This window comes from Aplysia californica, unplaced genomic scaffold, assembly GCF_000002075.1.
Source record: "Aplysia californica isolate F4 #8 unplaced genomic scaffold, AplCal3.0 scaffold00645, whole genome shotgun sequence".
NCBI classification, from domain to species: domain Eukaryota; kingdom Metazoa; phylum Mollusca; class Gastropoda; order Aplysiida; family Aplysiidae; genus Aplysia; species Aplysia californica.
This window is the reverse complement of record NW_004797915.1, coordinates 156,009-173,599: the sequence shown is the minus strand read 5'-3', so window position 1 is coordinate 173,599 and position 17,591 is coordinate 156,009. Positions and strand designations below refer to the sequence as shown.

The window sequence follows — 17,591 nt, the reverse complement described above, 5'->3', positions numbered from 1 at the left end:
CTCCCCGTGCTAAGTCCTCCGCTCAACAAGCCTCTTGTTCTATGGTCTGCTGGGGTAATAATATAGTGTAAAGCGCATAGAGCCTGCTGTTGAGCGGGGATATGCGCTATACAAATGCTATTTATTATTATTATTATTGTTTGCTCTGTCTTTCCTATCAAACATCTATTGTCCTTATTTCTCCTTCTTCTTTTTGTTCGTAACTCTCTTGTAATACCTCCAAATCTTAGGCACTTATATGACCTTATTATGTTGCAAGTGTTGTCAAACTTATTATAAACTTGAATAATTGTGACTGTACTTGAGTTACAAATATGCTTAACCGACAATGTTTGTGTCTCCCTTCCTCCCCCCAACTAGTTGTTTGTGGAATGTTCGGGCGATGTGAAGGACAGCTCCGTGCCATACGTCCAGTCTCAGCTGTGCCACCTGCTGGACCAGTACCAGCACACGATACGCATCACGTGTACCTTACCCAGCCGCAGTGAGTGACGCGCACGCTTTCTGTCTTTGGGCTTATAGTAACGTCGACTGTTTCTTGATTTTTGGGTTCTCATGCAAGGGAATTGGTATGGGCTTATAGTAACGTCGACTGTTTGTTGATTTTTGGGTTCTCATGCAAGGGAATTGGCATGGGCTTATAGTAACGTCGACTGTTTGTTGATTTTTGGGTTCTCATGCAAGGGAATTGGCATGGGCTTATAGTAACGTCGACTGTTTGTCGATTTTTGAGTTCTCATGCAAGGGAATCCGCATGGGCTTCTAGTTACGTGTATTGTTTGTTGATGTGATTGTTGAGTTTTCGAACAAGAGAATTGGTATTGGCTTAAAGTAACTTGTATTGTTTGTCGAATGTTGAGTTTTCATACAAGAGAATTGGCATTGGCTGAAAGTAACTTATCGATTGTTGAGTTTTCATTAGTGGGAATTGACGTTTAATCCTTGGGCTTCTAGTAACGTAAAAAGAATATGTTTGTGTAGTATAGTGAAGTAGTTGCACATATTCATGAACCATAGAGCACGTTTCCCTTTGGGGCCTTCAGAAACTGACATGTGTTTTGTGGATTCTTCCACTAGCAGGATAAAATAAAAGTTTGAGGAAATACTAAATTTTCTTGAAAGTAAAGTTTTTAAAAATTCTTTACAAAAATGATGAATTGTTTTTTTTTTTTAGCAAAAGTTCTTTTCTTTGTCAGTGTAGGCTTTTCTCATTGTCTTTGAGGTCACACTGCTCTGTGTCTCTCATTTTCACTCAACTCACTGGTCTAAATATGGAAGACAGATTTCATTCCTAGCTATTGAATTGAATACACCTGCAAAGATTTATTAAGAGACATTTGTCTTTGATCAGAAGGTCAAGCATTTTCAGTTTTGTCCTCTGGTTTATTTCACAGTGAAAACTCCTAGGGCATGGGTTGTAGTGGAAAAAGCTGAGAATCTTTTGGCCAACTTGGATAGGGCAGCAGTGTTGAGATACAGTGACAATCTATTTTGTGAATTTGAAAATAAGTCTCTGTTCTGAACGCGTATGATCTTCATGGACATGAGAGTTGCTGAATGCCTCCTGTTTGTGGCGAGTCTGTGGGTGACAAAGGACTTGTGTGTGATAAAGACAGTGATATATTTCTGAGGATGTTTTTTTAGATCCCCTGTAAAGCCATGAAAGGATTCCCCACTGAGACAGTAAAGTAATTATCTTAACTCTTTCTCAAGGTTTTCTTACAACTGATGAATGTTTTGTTTCATGCTTATTACATTTGTATCCTTGTCAAGTTTTGAGTGTTGGTGCGATTTAGCATTTCACACATGTTTGTGTGTGTTGATGATTAATATTTTATTTGAATGATGGCAAATAAATCTGTTTCAGTGGTAGAAATTAGGGGGGGGATGATCATGTTTCTTTGTTTAATTTGTAGACAGAGTTGTTGGCAGTTGTAAAACCAAAAAGTCAGTAACAGCAAAAGAAGTTAAAAGATACTGGCAATAAGTTTACTTAGTTTTGAATCATAATCCTCACAATTGTTGAACTTTGAAGATGCTGCCTGGTGATGAAGATGTTGGTTTTTTTATGGCATGGAGACATTGAATCTGTCTTCTGACTTTCCAAGTGATTTGTCGATCTACTAACAGACTTCTCGATTTTATTCACAGAATCTCTGGAAGAGTACATTTCATCACTGAAGGAGAGCCCATCAAAGGCTGGCCACAGTCGACTGGACGTGTCCTCGATCCTGCCGCTGTACAGGCACGCCGACTCATCACAGGTGGACGAAGGGATCAGCGAGAACGACTCGGCTTTCTACAGCGGAGGCACGAACTCGAAACACTCGCTGTCGGGGGTAGACCCGGGCTCCAACTTCTCCATCAGTAGCTCGACTACCACGGAGACGCGCTACGGGGTCGGTGCCTCGGTCAGCGCGTCCGAGGGGGTGCAGGCCGCGTTTGACACAGACCAGGAGTCGGGCTACTTCAAGAGCACCACGCCTCGCTTCACCAGTGACTGCGAGGAGTCTCAGTCGAGCAGCGGTATCGGCGAGGAGGCTGGAGGAAGTGGCGGGGGCGGGCGACAACACTCGGTGGTGTCCCTCCCGCACTCGTCGTCGCACGAGCACCTGACAGTGGACATGGTGAACCTGTACTCCAAGTTCTCCTCGGTGGGCCTGCACAGCTCCCACAGTGACCCCTCCATCTACCACAGCTGCGCCGACAACAGCGACTCCTCCCTGCAGTGTTTGGGCTCGGGCCCCAGCTCCGGCAGCCAGGAGGACACCAGCACCAGCGCCGAGTTCAACTTCAGCTGCTCGGGACCCGACCCGGAGCCCGTCCTCTCCTCCCCAGAGGACGGCTACGGCTTTGAGGAGGACAACGATGAGGACGAGGGCGTGAGCATCGAGACGGCCTTGTCCTCCTCCACGCCGCTGCCCCCTGGAGGAGCCAGGAGACCCGACGCGGTCACTCGCGGGCTCGACCTCCCGCCTTCTGGCTTCTCAGACAATTACAACCAGTTCCAGTTTCCCGCTCCGAGCTACGACGACTCCGACGACTGGGATCGGGAACTGGCCAAAGAGCGCACAGCGTGCGGAGGCACCCTCCACTCTTTCCCCTCCTCCTCCTCATTACCTCAGACGACTGGTGCCGCTGAGGCCTGCGACCCGGGCTCTGAACCTCAGGCGGGTACTGAAGCCGCCGCCGCCCGGTCGGAAACTTGTGTGTCCAACGCCAGTGCACAAGCCGCTCCCTCCACACTGACTCAGTCCAACACTTCTGACGCTGCTCATCCTCCCCCTCTTCCACCACCTCCTCCTCCTCCTCCTCCCATTCCACCTCAGTTCCTGGCTGGGTCTTCTTCGCTCACTCCCCGTGCTAAGTCCTCCGCTCAACAAGCCTCTGTCAAACATTGTGAAGAGGAAGAGGAAGTTTTGGAAGTGAAGAGATATTTTCATGCTGTGATTTCTGACTCTTGTGAAACGGAAGATCGCAGTAAGTATCCTGTATATGTCTTCGTTTGCCGATATCTATGATGGCATTGCCTTATTGTTCTCTTTGCTGATATCCGTGCCATGAACATATAATTATACTGTCGTTCACATTTCATCCACTTTATGTAGCAAGCATTTCCCTTGAAAGCTCTTTGCCTTTTGAGAAATGTTGGAATGATATATTTTATGTTCTGTAAGCAATATGTTTCTTGTCGGTTTTGCACCTTGTGAAGGTCTAGCGTTCTTGTCTGCGTATATTTTCTAGTTTTGTGTTGCTTATGCTTAAATCAAGGGCACTGAAAACTGCACCCCTTTAGTGAGCTACATATTATAAATTGTGGGTTTAGTCACCTTTTAAAGCTGTATGGGGGGTAATTTATTACAAGCATCATATTATATTTGAGACAGGGGGTAATTTATTACCAGCATCATATTATATTTGAGACGGGGTAATTTATTACAAGCATCATATTATATTTGAGACAAAAGTTATTTGGTATTGCAATTTTTGTCTCAAAAACCTAGCACGAAAACGTATTCATATTCGGTGATGTTGAAGTTTCAGTGTATGTTAAATTGTCCTAAAGTTTGCATTTTTTCTGGGTGAAACTTATTGGATAAGTGCAGACTTCCTTTAGAAGGGACTGGGAAATGTGAACATGACGTCATTGACAAGAACACACGCATCATAGACATGTTTGTAATAGTTTTTCCCCTCCATGGCTGTTGACAAGGATCGTTGGTGAGCTTTGACAAAAAGAATTGGTTCTTTAAAAAAAATTTTTTTTACCCCCAGCAACATGTTGACTACAAAGCCCTGAATGACCATTTGACTAATTGTTTCTTCCCCTTTCTTTCCTCACAGTTTTAGATGTTTCTGTTGATAAGAGAATTACCCTTGGGGCTTTCAAACGAGAACTTGAACCATATGTTGGCGTGATGTCCAATTTTTTTAAGGTAACCTGCCTTTTTTTATTCATTTATTTATTTTTTTTTTTTCTTCTCTTGTTTTAGCTTCTGTTTTCTTTGTGTAAAATGCATTTATCTGTATTATTGAGTTTTAGAGTCGCGGAATGTGTTGATCAGAATTGTTGTTTCCGTTTATTGTCTTTCAATAGCAAGCAGCATGCATTTGGCATTGTGGCATTTTAGAATATTTATTTTGTATGAGGAAGAAGTATCATGTATACACTTGATGTGGTGATTGATTGCTGTGTAAGCCGTTCTGTTTTTAAAAAAATAATATGAATTTTTAAAGAATGTTCTCCTGATTTAAATTAGCTCTTCAAACTACCTTCTCATGGTTTGTTCCAGTTCCCCTTCCCCCCTGGTAGTCCTTATCGCCCCCTCCCTCGGTAGTCCTTATTGTGCATAGAGCATACTATAGGCTCTTCTTGTTTGGGAAGGCGGTGTTTTGCAGCAATGTCTAGACTCCCACCCCAAAGTATCTTACGTTGTCATGTAGTTGTTCTGCATGACTATATGGACCTTCATGCACTCTGTGTTCTTTGTATAGTGGACTTATTTTATTCTCGTGACATAGCTAGAATAGTAGGCCCAACTTATCTTCGTCAAATAGCTAGAAAAATAAGACCAGTGGGTGTGATGGCGCTAGGTACTGCACATTTCATTTCAAACTCTTTTTGTAGGTGGTTGGCGGGTGCTCTGGTGTGGTTTGCTTCTTCTTTCCTATCAAACATCTATCGTCCTTATCTCCCCTTCTTCTTTTTTATGTTTGTTACTCTCTTGTAACACCTCTTATCTTCTGGCGCTCATATGACCTTATGCAGTTGCGAGAGCCGTAAAACCTCTACTAAAACTAAACTAAACTAAACTCTTTTTCCCCATAATTCTTAGGAAGAATTTCTAGCATTGTTTACTTTAGGTTGTCTGCTCCGAAATGTGTTATTAGACTGGGCTGTAGACGAAAGATAAAGCAGGTCAGCAATTTTTGGAGTACTTTGCAAACCTTTTTTTTTTATAGATTGCACTATGATGGTGGAAGTTACCGTATTTATTTTTAGAAACAAATGAGATCTTGAGCACTTAGAAAGGTAGTTGTTCGTATGTTGACATTTTCCTTGCTAGGCCTGCTGGCTTATCACTTTTCTTCTGATGAAACTCGCACAAGATCAACTTTTTTTGGGGGGGAGCCCATATCGATCATGCTCTTAGCGTCGTTGATGCTGCCTTTTTCAGACCCGATACTTTCCTTCATTGAACAAAGGCCACGATTTCCATCTTTACGAAGACGATTTCTAGTAGATTCTGTTGTTTGGTTTGTCGATTTTCTTTATCTCAACAGTATACCGTCTGCAAAAACCTTTACTGTTTTACTATTGTATCCATACGACGTGGGGAACTCTAGGCCACCACTTTCCAAAACGGGAAATTTACTCGTAAATCCGATCCGTACGCTTTGCATAGCAGTCTGTCAAAATGATTTTTTGAGAAATACAGAAAGTTTCAAAGAGATTTTCGCACTTGAAGCATTCTAAAATGTGAAGAATACCAACCCTGGGGTACAAAATGACCCCCGGCGTACGTATAGGGTTAAACTGTGTGCGTGCCAAGGTTCTATTTTCCAGTAGATGTAAAACGTAATAAAACAGATTATTATATCTATTGTGCAGTTTCTTACTCTGGCACAACTCCGAAGGGCTAGAATTATTTGACTATGTTCTGCTACAGGTTTTTTGTTGTCCAGGCCGATGTTTGACTTACATTGCGAAAATATATTGCAGACCTGCTGGGTTCTCCCGTAAAATACTAATTTTCAGATTTTTTTTGCTCGATGAAAAACCCTGGTCGTATTTGCCTAAAATCAAAATTTTTTTCTTGCATTCTGTTTCCACTGATCGTAGGCAGTGTATTGTGAACAACAATGAAAATAAGCTGGTTTATTTGCATTATTGTGTGTCTTGTCGTAGATGACGCGGAGTGAAAGTACACTTCTATTTGCGTGTATTTGCCATATGCATTTGTTGTTCAAGGCCTGTTTTTGACATAATCGTAATCCACTGGGGTTCTTCGGGAGACTCTCGATGTTTTTGCCCATACTCTGATTTGTATGGCGGATTCGGAGAAAAACTTGTGTATTGTTTGTCTGGGAGGGGCTGGCACGTCTGAAATTGTAATTGTAGATTATGGGAAATATTAGCAGATTTTGCCATTTTCTGAGAGGATGTGTTTGTTGTAAAGATGTGATGAAGATGAGGAGTGAGTAGAGAGACATTGAATTTGTTTTTTTCTCCTCGCAGGTGTATCGAGTGTACTCTAACAATCAGGAATTTGAGAGTGTGCGCTTGTCTGATACTTTGTCTTTCTTCGAAGATGGAAAAGTGAGTAGCATACCAGTATACCAGCGCAACCTGGCTCAGTGAGTGAGAAGTGTTTGGGGCTCTGTGCTGGAGATATGTATAATAATAATAATAATAATAATAATATTAATATTGATGATAATAACAGATAGCATTTGTATAGTGCAAATTCCCTCAACAGCAAGCTATATACTAGAACAGTTTGAGGTTGGAATCTATCGTGAACGTAGACAGCAGCTAGGATATTGTAGATACTATAATCAGAAGACATGTTGCCATTATGATAGTGTTCTTGGTTTGACTTTCTGTTCTCTTTGTGTAAAAAATGTGGCCGTTCTGACAGTGTGTTTCAGTACGGTCCTACAGCTTGATAACAAGATCTTGTTCTCGTTTTTCTTTCAGTTCAACATCAAACTTGGCCGAGCCTTGCAGCCAGGAGAACACAGGGTCAAGGTCTACCGGCTCTGCGTGAACGAGGCGGAGGTTGGAGCTTTTTCTCAACACAATAATTCTATCTATAACCAATCGAACTGTAATACACTAGAAGTGATATAAAACTTGATTTTACTTTTTGTTTTGATTGTCGCTTGCCGGCTTAGAGTTGTTGTTACTGGCTCTACGGTCGTACGGTGTGCTCCGATATACGGGGCTCAGTTGTCTGGATCTAACTTCAAAAGGGAACGACGCAGGAAAGTCTGAAGGAAGATACTGTGAACTGTTTTATTTGTTGAATTGAGAAACGTTTTATATATATATATATATATATGGGAGGGTATTGGAAATTTATTGTAATTTTTTCTCGTTGCCCTGGCATAATGTGTGAATATGAAGATGTATTTGGTGTAGCTCCCCAGTATTATAATTAGAGAGTCCACATTTTTCAAGGGAACTGTTAGTTTGTGTGAAGGAGGGGCTTAAGATGTGTACAGACCAATGGATCAGGTTCAAAGAATAATTTTGACTAAGGAATGCTTTCTTTGTCCGAGAACTGATTTTTGACCGATTCCTCTCACCTTCCCACTCACATTTTACCTGTTACATGGGGGGCTTTCAAAGACATCTCTGGGAAAAAAGAGTTTGAAGTTGGATGGGCCTCATGCAGTTGTGAGTGCGGTAAAACGTTAACCAAAAGAAGTTTTGTGGTAAGTAAATGCCAGCATCACATATTTGATTTTGTTTTGACCCACAGCCGTGCAAGTACCTGATTGAGACAATCTTTGCAAAGGGCATGACGGTCTTACAGTCTAAGAAGATCATCCTCGAGGAAGTGAAGGAGCAATGTGGACTAGACATTCCATTAGACAGGTAAATAGCTGAACACTGCGAGACGGTCGCTGATAGGTCGGCTGGCAGATAATTTTTTTGTTTGTGTAAAGGAAACCTTGGGACTATCAGTAAACTAGAGATTGTACGTGGGACAGGTAAATGCTGGTGACCGTGTCTACGATGTCTGCTCTGTTCCACAAATCTTCGTCAAATTCTCTTCAGCGGTCATTGCACGTTTCTGTACTTAAGCTTTGAAGAATGTTGAAAAACCTTACAGTATATATAAAGTTGTTATGAGTCTGATCAGTGTTGCTCTGGAGATACCTCTGGTTTGCAATCTTTACAAAGTTCTGGTGAAATGCCCTGAGAATCCTGCCCAACCTTTGTGACTTGGTGAGGGTTAGGAGCTGTTGTCTGAAGCCACAGGGCCCAGTGGCTGGCAGGCAGACAGATGAGACGGACAGACAAGACAAGACAGACAGGCAGACAGACAGACAGACAGTTGTTTGCTTGTGTATTTTCAGGCTTGACAGTCCCATAAACTTGGATACAGGGTAAGGCAAGAATGATACTACTAATTTTTCTTTTTTCTCTTTCTTTTTTTCCCTTCTCATTGCAGATGTCGACTAAGAAAGAAGTCTTGGACAAATCCTGGCACTGTCTATCTCGACAGCCACATGTACGAAAATGAAATCCCGATCTACCCAAACTGGGAGATTTTCCTGGAGGTACTGGAAGGTAGGTACTCTCTGGGCACTCCACAGGAAAACATGGAGTATGATAATGATAATAATAATAGATTGCATTTATATAGCGCTATATCCCATACGAGTATAAGAAAATATCGTCTCTGTCCTTGTCATAATAGTACTGGCTGTTCTTGTTACTGTGTATGAATTATCCTTTTTCATTTTGCTTTTGATGTGGAAATGAAGTAAGACTAGTTGTTGTGTACATAGCCATGGGTACATTGTTCTGTCGCATTCAATGGAAACTGTTCAGGGGTCCAAACTTAACAAACCATAGTGGAGTCCACTTAAACTGAAATCTGCGGGACTGTCCAATTTTCTGAAGTTTGTCTTGTTTTTTGATTAAGAGAAGAAACTGAAACAGAGAACTGCTGCCTTTTCTTTCCTGATCCTTACTATTGTCATTTTTCTCTACTTATTTTGTATGTTTGTCACTCTCTTGTGACCCGCTATTTCCGGGGTGCCTTGATAGTTGAAGCAGACCTTGTGCTGTTGAAGCTAGAGAGGTCAGCAGAGTAAGTCTGATTCCCTGTAAAGACTTCTCTGTTGACACCCACCCCTTGGCGCTCATATGACCTTATGCAGTTGCGAGTGCCGTAAAACGCTCTACTATAAAAAAAATAAATATATATCCTGATCTCTCTTTTTTTGTCTTTGTTACTCTCTTGTAATGCCCTGCATCTGTCATATGACTGAATTGTTTTGCAAGTGCTGTAAAACTCTTTACTAAAACTAAACTAGATGTGCTGTATTAGGAGGTGGGTTTATGTGATGTTTGTTGGAATGCTGTTATGTGCAGAAAGGCAGAGTGCAGGCCTATGGTATGCCTGCACTCAGATGAAGCACACACAGGAAAGCTCCTTGACCTTACTCAGGTCTTGCGCGCCGGTGTAGACTTACCTGTGATCTTTAAGTCTATCACAGGTTTTACCCCACCGGCTACACTTCTCTCTTTGTATGTGTCAGTACTTGTTCAAGTGCAAGGTCAGTACTTCGCGACCTCAGTGCTTTCTTTTCGTATCTCCATTATTTTTTTTTACCCCTGGCACTGGATAATGATGATGATGATGTCGTTGTGATGATGTTTGTGTTCGGAAAAGTCGAGATAATCTGGCTACTGTCTCACTGTCCCCACAGGCCCCGAAGAACTGACGGACTCGTCCCAGCTGGCCGTGTATGTCCGCCACTGGAGGCCGTCGACTCACCAGATTGACCCGTTCCAGGAGGTGGTGCTCACGCACAAGTCGGTGGAGGAGCTCAAGAATAAGGTGAGATACACACACACACACACATACGCACGCACGCACATACACACACACACACACACATGCACACACACACACACAAGTCGGTGGAGGAGCTCAAGAACAAGGTGAGATACACACACACACATATGCACTCACATGCACACACACACAAACACACACACACACACACACACACACACACACACACACACACACACACACACACACACACACACACACACACTCAAGTCGGTGGAGGAGCTCAAGAACAAGGTGAGGGTAGTGGCTGACACCTTACATACACACACACATGCATGCACACGGTGAGGGCAGGAACTGACACTTCATACGCATGCACATACATACTCGTGTATGCATGTGCACACTCAGATGCGCATTCACGCACACACAGGGAGAGGCAGAAATAAGAGCTGACTGAGAAATATGTCAAAGGTCTTTGATTGTTTGTCATTTGTCACAGGCAAAATTGTTTTTGTTAGTGTGCAGAGATTTTGTCAAACTATTCCTTTCTAGAAAGTAAATAGGTGCTGATCTGTTTGGGAGATTTAAAAAAATTGTTTTTATCTTTTCTATATTAAAAAAGATTAGCCATTAGTCCTGGTAGGGATGTTGATGACATGACAATGTTCTCTATGTACTGAGTTCTACAGTTATGGGAGGAAAATTATAGTGATTTGTTAGGATTAAACGTAATACTGTTTTGTGCTTTGTCTTATTTTTTTGCCTCTTGGTTCTCCCCAGATTTCTGCCATCAGCAACATCCCAGCTGAAAATGTTGAGTTTTCAAAGGTGAGTCGTTGCTTTTTATTTTCACATCTGTGAAATTTTTGACACGAGTTAGACTATACATGTGAAATTTGACGTGATTTCTCCCTTGCCATGTGTTTGTGCTGTTGGTTTATCACACGGATGATGTCTTTGAGTAGAGCCAGGTGTGGTATTGGCAGGAGTACAAGGGAAGAAAGATGTGACTTTTTCACATTTTTAGACTGGTGTCTGTCGCTGACAGGGGGAATATGTGTGAAGTTATGTGGTGGGGGGGGGGGGGGGGGGAGGCGGGTTGGCATTGTGATATCTTTGTGGAAACTTGCAGTTTTCAGCACAATGAGATCATCAGCTAAGGAGGAATACTTGTAGACCACACACCCGTTTGTGTACAGGGCAAAGGGATGTTTTACACACACACACACCCACACTCACACGTACAAACACACGCACATCTATTTACCTTTGTGTTATTTGTATGTGTGCAGGGCAAAGGGACGTTCCCGTGTGAGGTTTCCGTGCTGGAGATCAACAACCTGGAGTGGAACCCTCATGTGACTTCCCTCAACATGTGGCCTCTCTACATCTGTGACGACGGGCACGTCATCTATTTCAGGTAACGCACCGCCGGTGGTTGGAGGGCGCCACTGGTAGACCCTATTTCTTTACTTTGGTAATAATGATAAATAATTAAAAGCATTTGTATAGCGTATTCCCCCGCTCAGCAGCAAGCTCTATGTGTTTTACACTGTATTATTACCTCAGAAGACCATAGAACACTCAGAAACATTCTCAGCTTCCTGGGAAGCATACATACAGTGCCAGCAGCTGATTAAGCGCTCAAGCACTAACAAACTGACGGGATTGGAACTCATGACCTTACGGTTTTAAGTCCGAGAGCCTAACCACTAGGCTACCGACGCCACTTTTCACTCTGTTGTTTCAGTCTGTCTGTTTGTCTTACTTTTTCCCAGCGCTGAATGACCCTTATTGTGTCCATGTGCTCCTCTTTTTCTCTAGTAAAACTCTCAGGTAGTTTTCATGACCATCAGACCAAATGTGTGTGTGTGCCTGGAGAAAGGCCCCAGTTGGCAGAAATTTTTGGATTTAGAAATAAGGGCATATTCTTGTAGCAAATTCAATGCTGAACACACTGATTAAAATTTTTTTTCAAATAACTTGTGTGGTTTTAAAGATATGCCAATTTTGTAAGACAGAGTGTAAAAACAAGGTTTGGAGAAAAACTGGAGAATATGTGACTTATAGAGGTGGGTCATGAAGTTTCTCATTGTTGTCTTCTTTTACTTTCCGTCTGCAGAGACAACAGCGAAGAGCTGGTGGAGCTGTCCGAGGAGAAGAAGAAAGAGATCCAACAGAAAGAGAACAAGTAAGTGAAAGTTCCCTCGCTGGCTAATTTTGTTCGTGAGAATGTGTGCGGGTCTGGGAGTTGTATGTGTGTGTGTGAGAAGTGTGTTTGTTTGATGGTGTTGTTAAATGGCCTCACAATGTGTGTTTTGTGTCCTTAGATTGGTCAGTTAAGTTGAACGATGATTCTGCATTGTACAGCTCTTAGGGCCTTCTAGGGATTAGGTGCTACATAAATTCCATATTTATAGCTAGGGATTAGGTGCTACATAAATTCCATATTTATAGCTAGGGATTAGGTGCTACATAAATTCCATATTTATAGGTCAGATGGGCAAAACTATGGAACAAAAGAGTTTCGTGCTGCCTGTGGAAACATTTGACATATTGGAACAAAAAAAAAAAAAAGTGATAAATTCCTTTTATAGTCCAGGGCTTCCAGTCTTCCGCAATTTTGCGGATTTCCGCAAATTAGCAGAATTCCGCAAATGGAAAAATTTCCGTGAAAATTCGTGCCAAAAAAAATTAATTAAAAAAAATATTTAAAAAAATGCGAAATAAAAAATTTCCGTAATTACCAATAGTCAACAATAGCCAACCCATACCGGAAGTGCTCTTTTATTTGAAAGTGTAGACAGTGTCTTCTACTTTCACTTTCTAAAGCACAAGAAATACAGCACCAGCAATGTAAACAAGAGGAAGAAATGACGATTGTGGTTCAATAGATCTTGGGCCTGCCAAAAAAAGAAAACTCTAAAGAGAGCTTGATTTTTTTTTACCAGACTTGTTTATTTGTAAGTTTTGTTGTAGATTTAAGTTGAATAAGCTGTCAAGTTATTTAGATCTCTAGACTAGATCTAGAATCTAGACTAGAATCTAGCTAGATATTAGATCTAGATCTAAATCAAGTCAAGCTGTTATACTATTATTGTAAGGATTCTACACCTTATGATGATTATGGTGCAAACCAACACAAGCAGAAAATTATGTAGACCTATGCAAAGTGTGTTTTATTTTTCACTTATTTTCTGTTAAATTTAATAATGGATTGCATTTATATAGCGCATATCCACTTATGCAATGCTCTATGCGCTTAACATGATACATATAATGGATTTACAAATCAATTTTAAAGGTACATAGTGTTACATACTCATGCAAACACATATTCACTCACGCACGCACCACACACATATACATACTCACATACACACATACATACATATGCACATACGCACATACAAACTCACAACGATCTACAGCTTGGATGCATTCTGTCTAATCGAAATATGATGAAAATAGAAATGATTTTAGTTTCTTCTTAAAAAATTCTAGATTTTCTGCTTCTCTGATAGTTTTTGGAAGCCTATTCCAAACATGTGGGGCAAAATATGAAAAAGAGCGTTGGCCATATGATTTGAAATTTATTTTAGGCTTAACAAGGGTTGTTTTGTCACTAGATGATCTGAGCGTTCTAGGAGGCACATAGGGTGTTAAAAGCTGTTTTAGATAGTCCGGTGATAAATCATTTAAGCACTTGTAGCAAGTTAAACAGATTTTATATATGATGCGCTCTTTCACTGGGAGCCAGTGTAATGCTTTTAAAATAGGAGTCACATGATCATGCTTTAGTTTTTTAGTAATTATTTTGGCAGCAATATTTTGTACTCTTTGTAGTTGTTGTAACTGTTCATCAGGTACACCAGCCAGTAAGGAATTGCAATAATCAATCCTTGACAATATAAGTGATGTTATTAAAGTTTTGGTGACACCAACAGATAGATATTTTCTAATGCTCCCTATTTTCTTCATCTGGAGATATAGATTTTTACAAAGATTGGATACATGGTATTTCATTGACATATCTTGATCTAGCTCCACACCTAAATTTCTTATTTTAGTTTGGGCTGATATTTCGTGGCCATTGATGTTTATTCTGATATTGTCGATTTCATTGCATGCGCTGCTACGAAGAAATAATATTTCGGTCTTATCCTCATTTAATTTTAATTTGTTCTTGAACATCCATTTTCTTATATCATTGATACATCTGGCGATTCTATCTATGAGATTGTGTACATTGTCAGTTGTAGTGAATCCATACAGCTGTGTATCGTCTGCATAAAGCCTAAATTTAGGCTTGAATAGCCAGAAATGGCGTACTTAGGATGCTCGGAAACCAAAAATTCTCAAACATAAAGGGGGCGCTATCCCCCTTCAACCCCCTGCCAGGGCTCAGCCCTGGACCCGAAAATCCTCGAAAAATGACATCAGCTGCTGGAAAAGCTCTGATAGTCATCAATTTTCTCAAAACACAAGCTGGCGCCGAGACTAACTGCCGTGGTGAATAAAATGGAGACCTCATGCTCCATTTGTTTCTTCTATATTTAAAAAAGAAAAATTAAGTTATTGCGTGTAATGGTGCAAAATAGGCTCAGTATTTTCTGTATGAGAGAAAAGTGAGGTTCATCATTATCCGGTGCCTTGCCGACTGGCGTGGGCGATCACGGACCTCCACTTCACTCTGTCTTGCGTTGCAGCAATGGTGTCTGTTGTTCTTGCTGCTCCTAGCCATGTTGTCGTCTTGTCCAATATCTTTTCCCTCTGTGTGCCTCTGCCTCTCTTTCCTTCAAACTTGCCTGTTGTTACAATATTCTCCAATGCTTCTTTCCGCATTGTGTGTCCAATGAAATTTGCCTGTCGCTTTCGTATATTCGTCGTAAGCTGTCGTCTGCAATTTGCTTCAACCAAGACTTCCTCATTTGTTTTTCTAGATGTCCATGGGACACGCAGCATGCGTCTTATGAACCACAACTCTGTCGCCTCAATTGTTCTTTCCAGCTGTCTATTGATTGTCCATGCTTTGCACCCGTATGTTAGGATTGACTCCATGTAACTTTTCAGTACTCTTTTTACTTGTTTCCACTTCTGTAATTTTTTCCATGAACGTCATGTATCAACCCACAATGAATGAAAATGACGTTACACGTTGCATAATGTCCCGTATAGTTCAGGACCTTGTTGGTGTGACCCAAAGTCTGAAAAGTTTTCCCATTTCTGTCATATGTAGAGTGTGCTTAACAAAAATAATTAATTTGGTGTGTGTGTGTCTTTCCCCACCCCACCCCCACCCCAGGGTATCTCGGCAGACCCACAGGATCTCCTGCTCCCCTCGCAAAGAAAGAGCGCTGAAGATCTACACCGACGAGGACGACCAGCCGTCCAAGACGTCGCTGGAGGTGGACTAGCCTCTGGAGGTGGATTAGCCTCTGGAGGTGGACTAGCCTCTGGAGGTGGACTAGCCTCTGGAGGTGGACTAGCCTCTGGAGGTGAACTAGCCTCTGGGGGCGCAGGAGAATGGCGGCAGTTGGAGCAGTCAGGCGTTTTTGGGGGGGTCGATGGATCAGTTTGCAGTTTGTGGGTGTCCATGAAGCAGTCTACGAATGTGGATATATCAGCCGACTGTCGGGGGATGTGAGTGTATCCTGTGGATGTGAATGTAACAGTCTGCGGTCTGTGGATTCCGACGGAGCAGTCTACGGATGTCTATCAATCCGTCTTCAGTCTACGGATGTGGATGTGTGAGTCTACAGTCTGTGGATGACCATGGAGCAGTCAACAGTCTGTGGGTCTTGTATGATGTTCTCTCTGCTCCCTGCGATTTCTTTCTGTGTGTAGACTGTTGGATCATCCACTATGTAGTCCTGTCACACTGTAGGGGGAGTGGGTTTGGCTGGGCTTGGTTGGGAATGGCTGGACGTGGCTTGGCTTGGCTGGGCTGGGCCGAGGAAGGAAGTGAAGACCAAGACCATGGGAAAGGACGTCGAAGACCATGGGAAAGGGTTGGAAATTTTCCCCTGTTGTGGTCGTGTTAAAGCGCTCAAAGTTTTTGTGGCCCGATAGAATTCCATTATGCAACGTAAGGTTTGAAAAGTGTGGACTATTTACAGGGGTTCAGAGAAGGATAAGATTTTGAATGGGTGGCGCTTAAGAATCAGCTGCGCTGACAGATTTTGCTGCTGGTCTCATTATGGTTAGGTTGTTTTGTGTTGTTGTTTTTTTTCTTCAGGCATTGCATTCCCTCCTTTTTTATTCTTTTGTCTATATTTCTTTAACTTTTTCTTTTAAAAAAAATTAAATTTCTCTTTTTATTCTTTCTTTCATTTTCTTTCATTCTTTCTTTCTCCCCCCTTTTTATATATTAAAAAAAATTGATGAACAAATTTGAACAATCAGTATTCATTATGAGGGTAATCTTTTGAGTAATCGTTTCTGTTGTGGCAGGTTGAGTTGTTTTGAGTAGATTTGAACTTTGTGTGAGTACAGTTGAAAGTAGCAGGAGCAATGAGAGTGTGACACGCAAAAACTTCGAGTCGGAGGGTAACCCAGGGTTCCTGCGGCCTCCTTGAATTTGAGGAGTCCTTGAAAACTCTTTGAATTTGCATTCAAGGAAAAATATTCTTGAAAACTCCTTGAATTTGAGGAACCACCTTGAAAACTCCTTGAATTTCGCCGGATGGGACATGAACAACATTTTTGTCAGATTGCTCTTGGCGCGCCGTTGAAAACGGCATGAATTTCTGGACCAAATCTCCTTGAATTTTTAAAATTTCTCCTTTAATGCCTCCTTGAAATCTCCTTGAATTTGGAGGGGAGTTCAAGGCAGGAACCCTGGTAACCTCACCTATGGTCTGAGCACAGGGAAGGGGCTGGATGGAGAGTGTAGAAAAGGAAAACTACGTTAAAACGTCCTTGTTTGTTTTTTTGTGGGTTTTTTTTACAAATAAATTTTTGTTATGTTTTTGCCTTGGAAAAGGGTTGCTTTGTTAACTCGTTGAAATCCAGCGACAGTAGAGCAGCCAGACAGATGAGTGTGTGTGGGGATTGGTGCTCGGTGTCGCATGCGTGTTATATATATGTTGGGATTGTTGCTGACTGTGTCGCGTAATGTGGGTGTCGCATGCGTGTTATATGTGTCGGGATTGTTGCTAACAGTGTCGCGTTGTGTGTGTTTATTGTGTTTGTGATGGGCAGGTCTAGTGGAAGGTTAACAACCCGCCCTCCACCCGTCCCCCTCTGTGGGTGGAGCGGATCATTTCTGGCTTTTTGAACGAACATGTGATGACTGGTGACCGTATCTTGGTTTTCTTAAAATGGTAGCCGCTTGGTTTGTTTGTTTTCTACCCTTTGAGAGGTGAGATGAATGTTTTCTCTGAGACAGTCTCTCTATCTTCCGCCTCTATGACTCTATGAAAGGTGAGTTGAATCTTTTCTCTAAGGCAGTTCCTCTATCTCCCAGTACTGCGAAGTGTGGGCGGGGTCCCATGGCTTATATGATGATGATGCGAGGTCTAGAGGTTTTTTAAAGAATTGATTTCT

General features: G+C 41.9%; 1 protein-coding gene and 1 long non-coding RNA gene across 2 annotated transcripts in view; both read left to right on the top strand.

Moving 5' to 3' along the window:
- The window catches only part of LOC101861467 (ubiquitin carboxyl-terminal hydrolase 47), a 35,643-nt gene extending 18,628 nt beyond the window's left edge, over positions 1–17,015 (top strand). Inside the window, exons 23-34 of the mRNA XM_005107944.3 lie at positions 361–484; positions 2,152–3,480; positions 4,345–4,436; positions 6,740–6,820; positions 7,202–7,282; positions 7,989–8,104; positions 8,685–8,803; positions 9,952–10,082; positions 10,824–10,871; positions 11,336–11,463; positions 12,166–12,234; positions 15,349–17,015. Coding sequence (XP_005108001.1) covers positions 361–484; positions 2,152–3,480; positions 4,345–4,436; positions 6,740–6,820; positions 7,202–7,282; positions 7,989–8,104; positions 8,685–8,803; positions 9,952–10,082; positions 10,824–10,871; positions 11,336–11,463; positions 12,166–12,234; positions 15,349–15,460 — 2,430 coding nt within the window. The 3' untranslated portion in view covers positions 15,461–17,015. The remainder of the gene's footprint in view (positions 1–360; positions 485–2,151; positions 3,481–4,344; positions 4,437–6,739; positions 6,821–7,201; positions 7,283–7,988; positions 8,105–8,684; positions 8,804–9,951; positions 10,083–10,823; positions 10,872–11,335; positions 11,464–12,165; positions 12,235–15,348) is intronic.
- On the top strand, positions 12,242–12,766 carry LOC118478522. Its single transcript, XR_004859103.1, has 2 exons — positions 12,242–12,437; positions 12,512–12,766. It is a non-coding gene; the product is annotated as an uncharacterized LOC118478522 (long non-coding RNA).
- Positions 17,016–17,591: the final 576 nt, after the last annotated feature.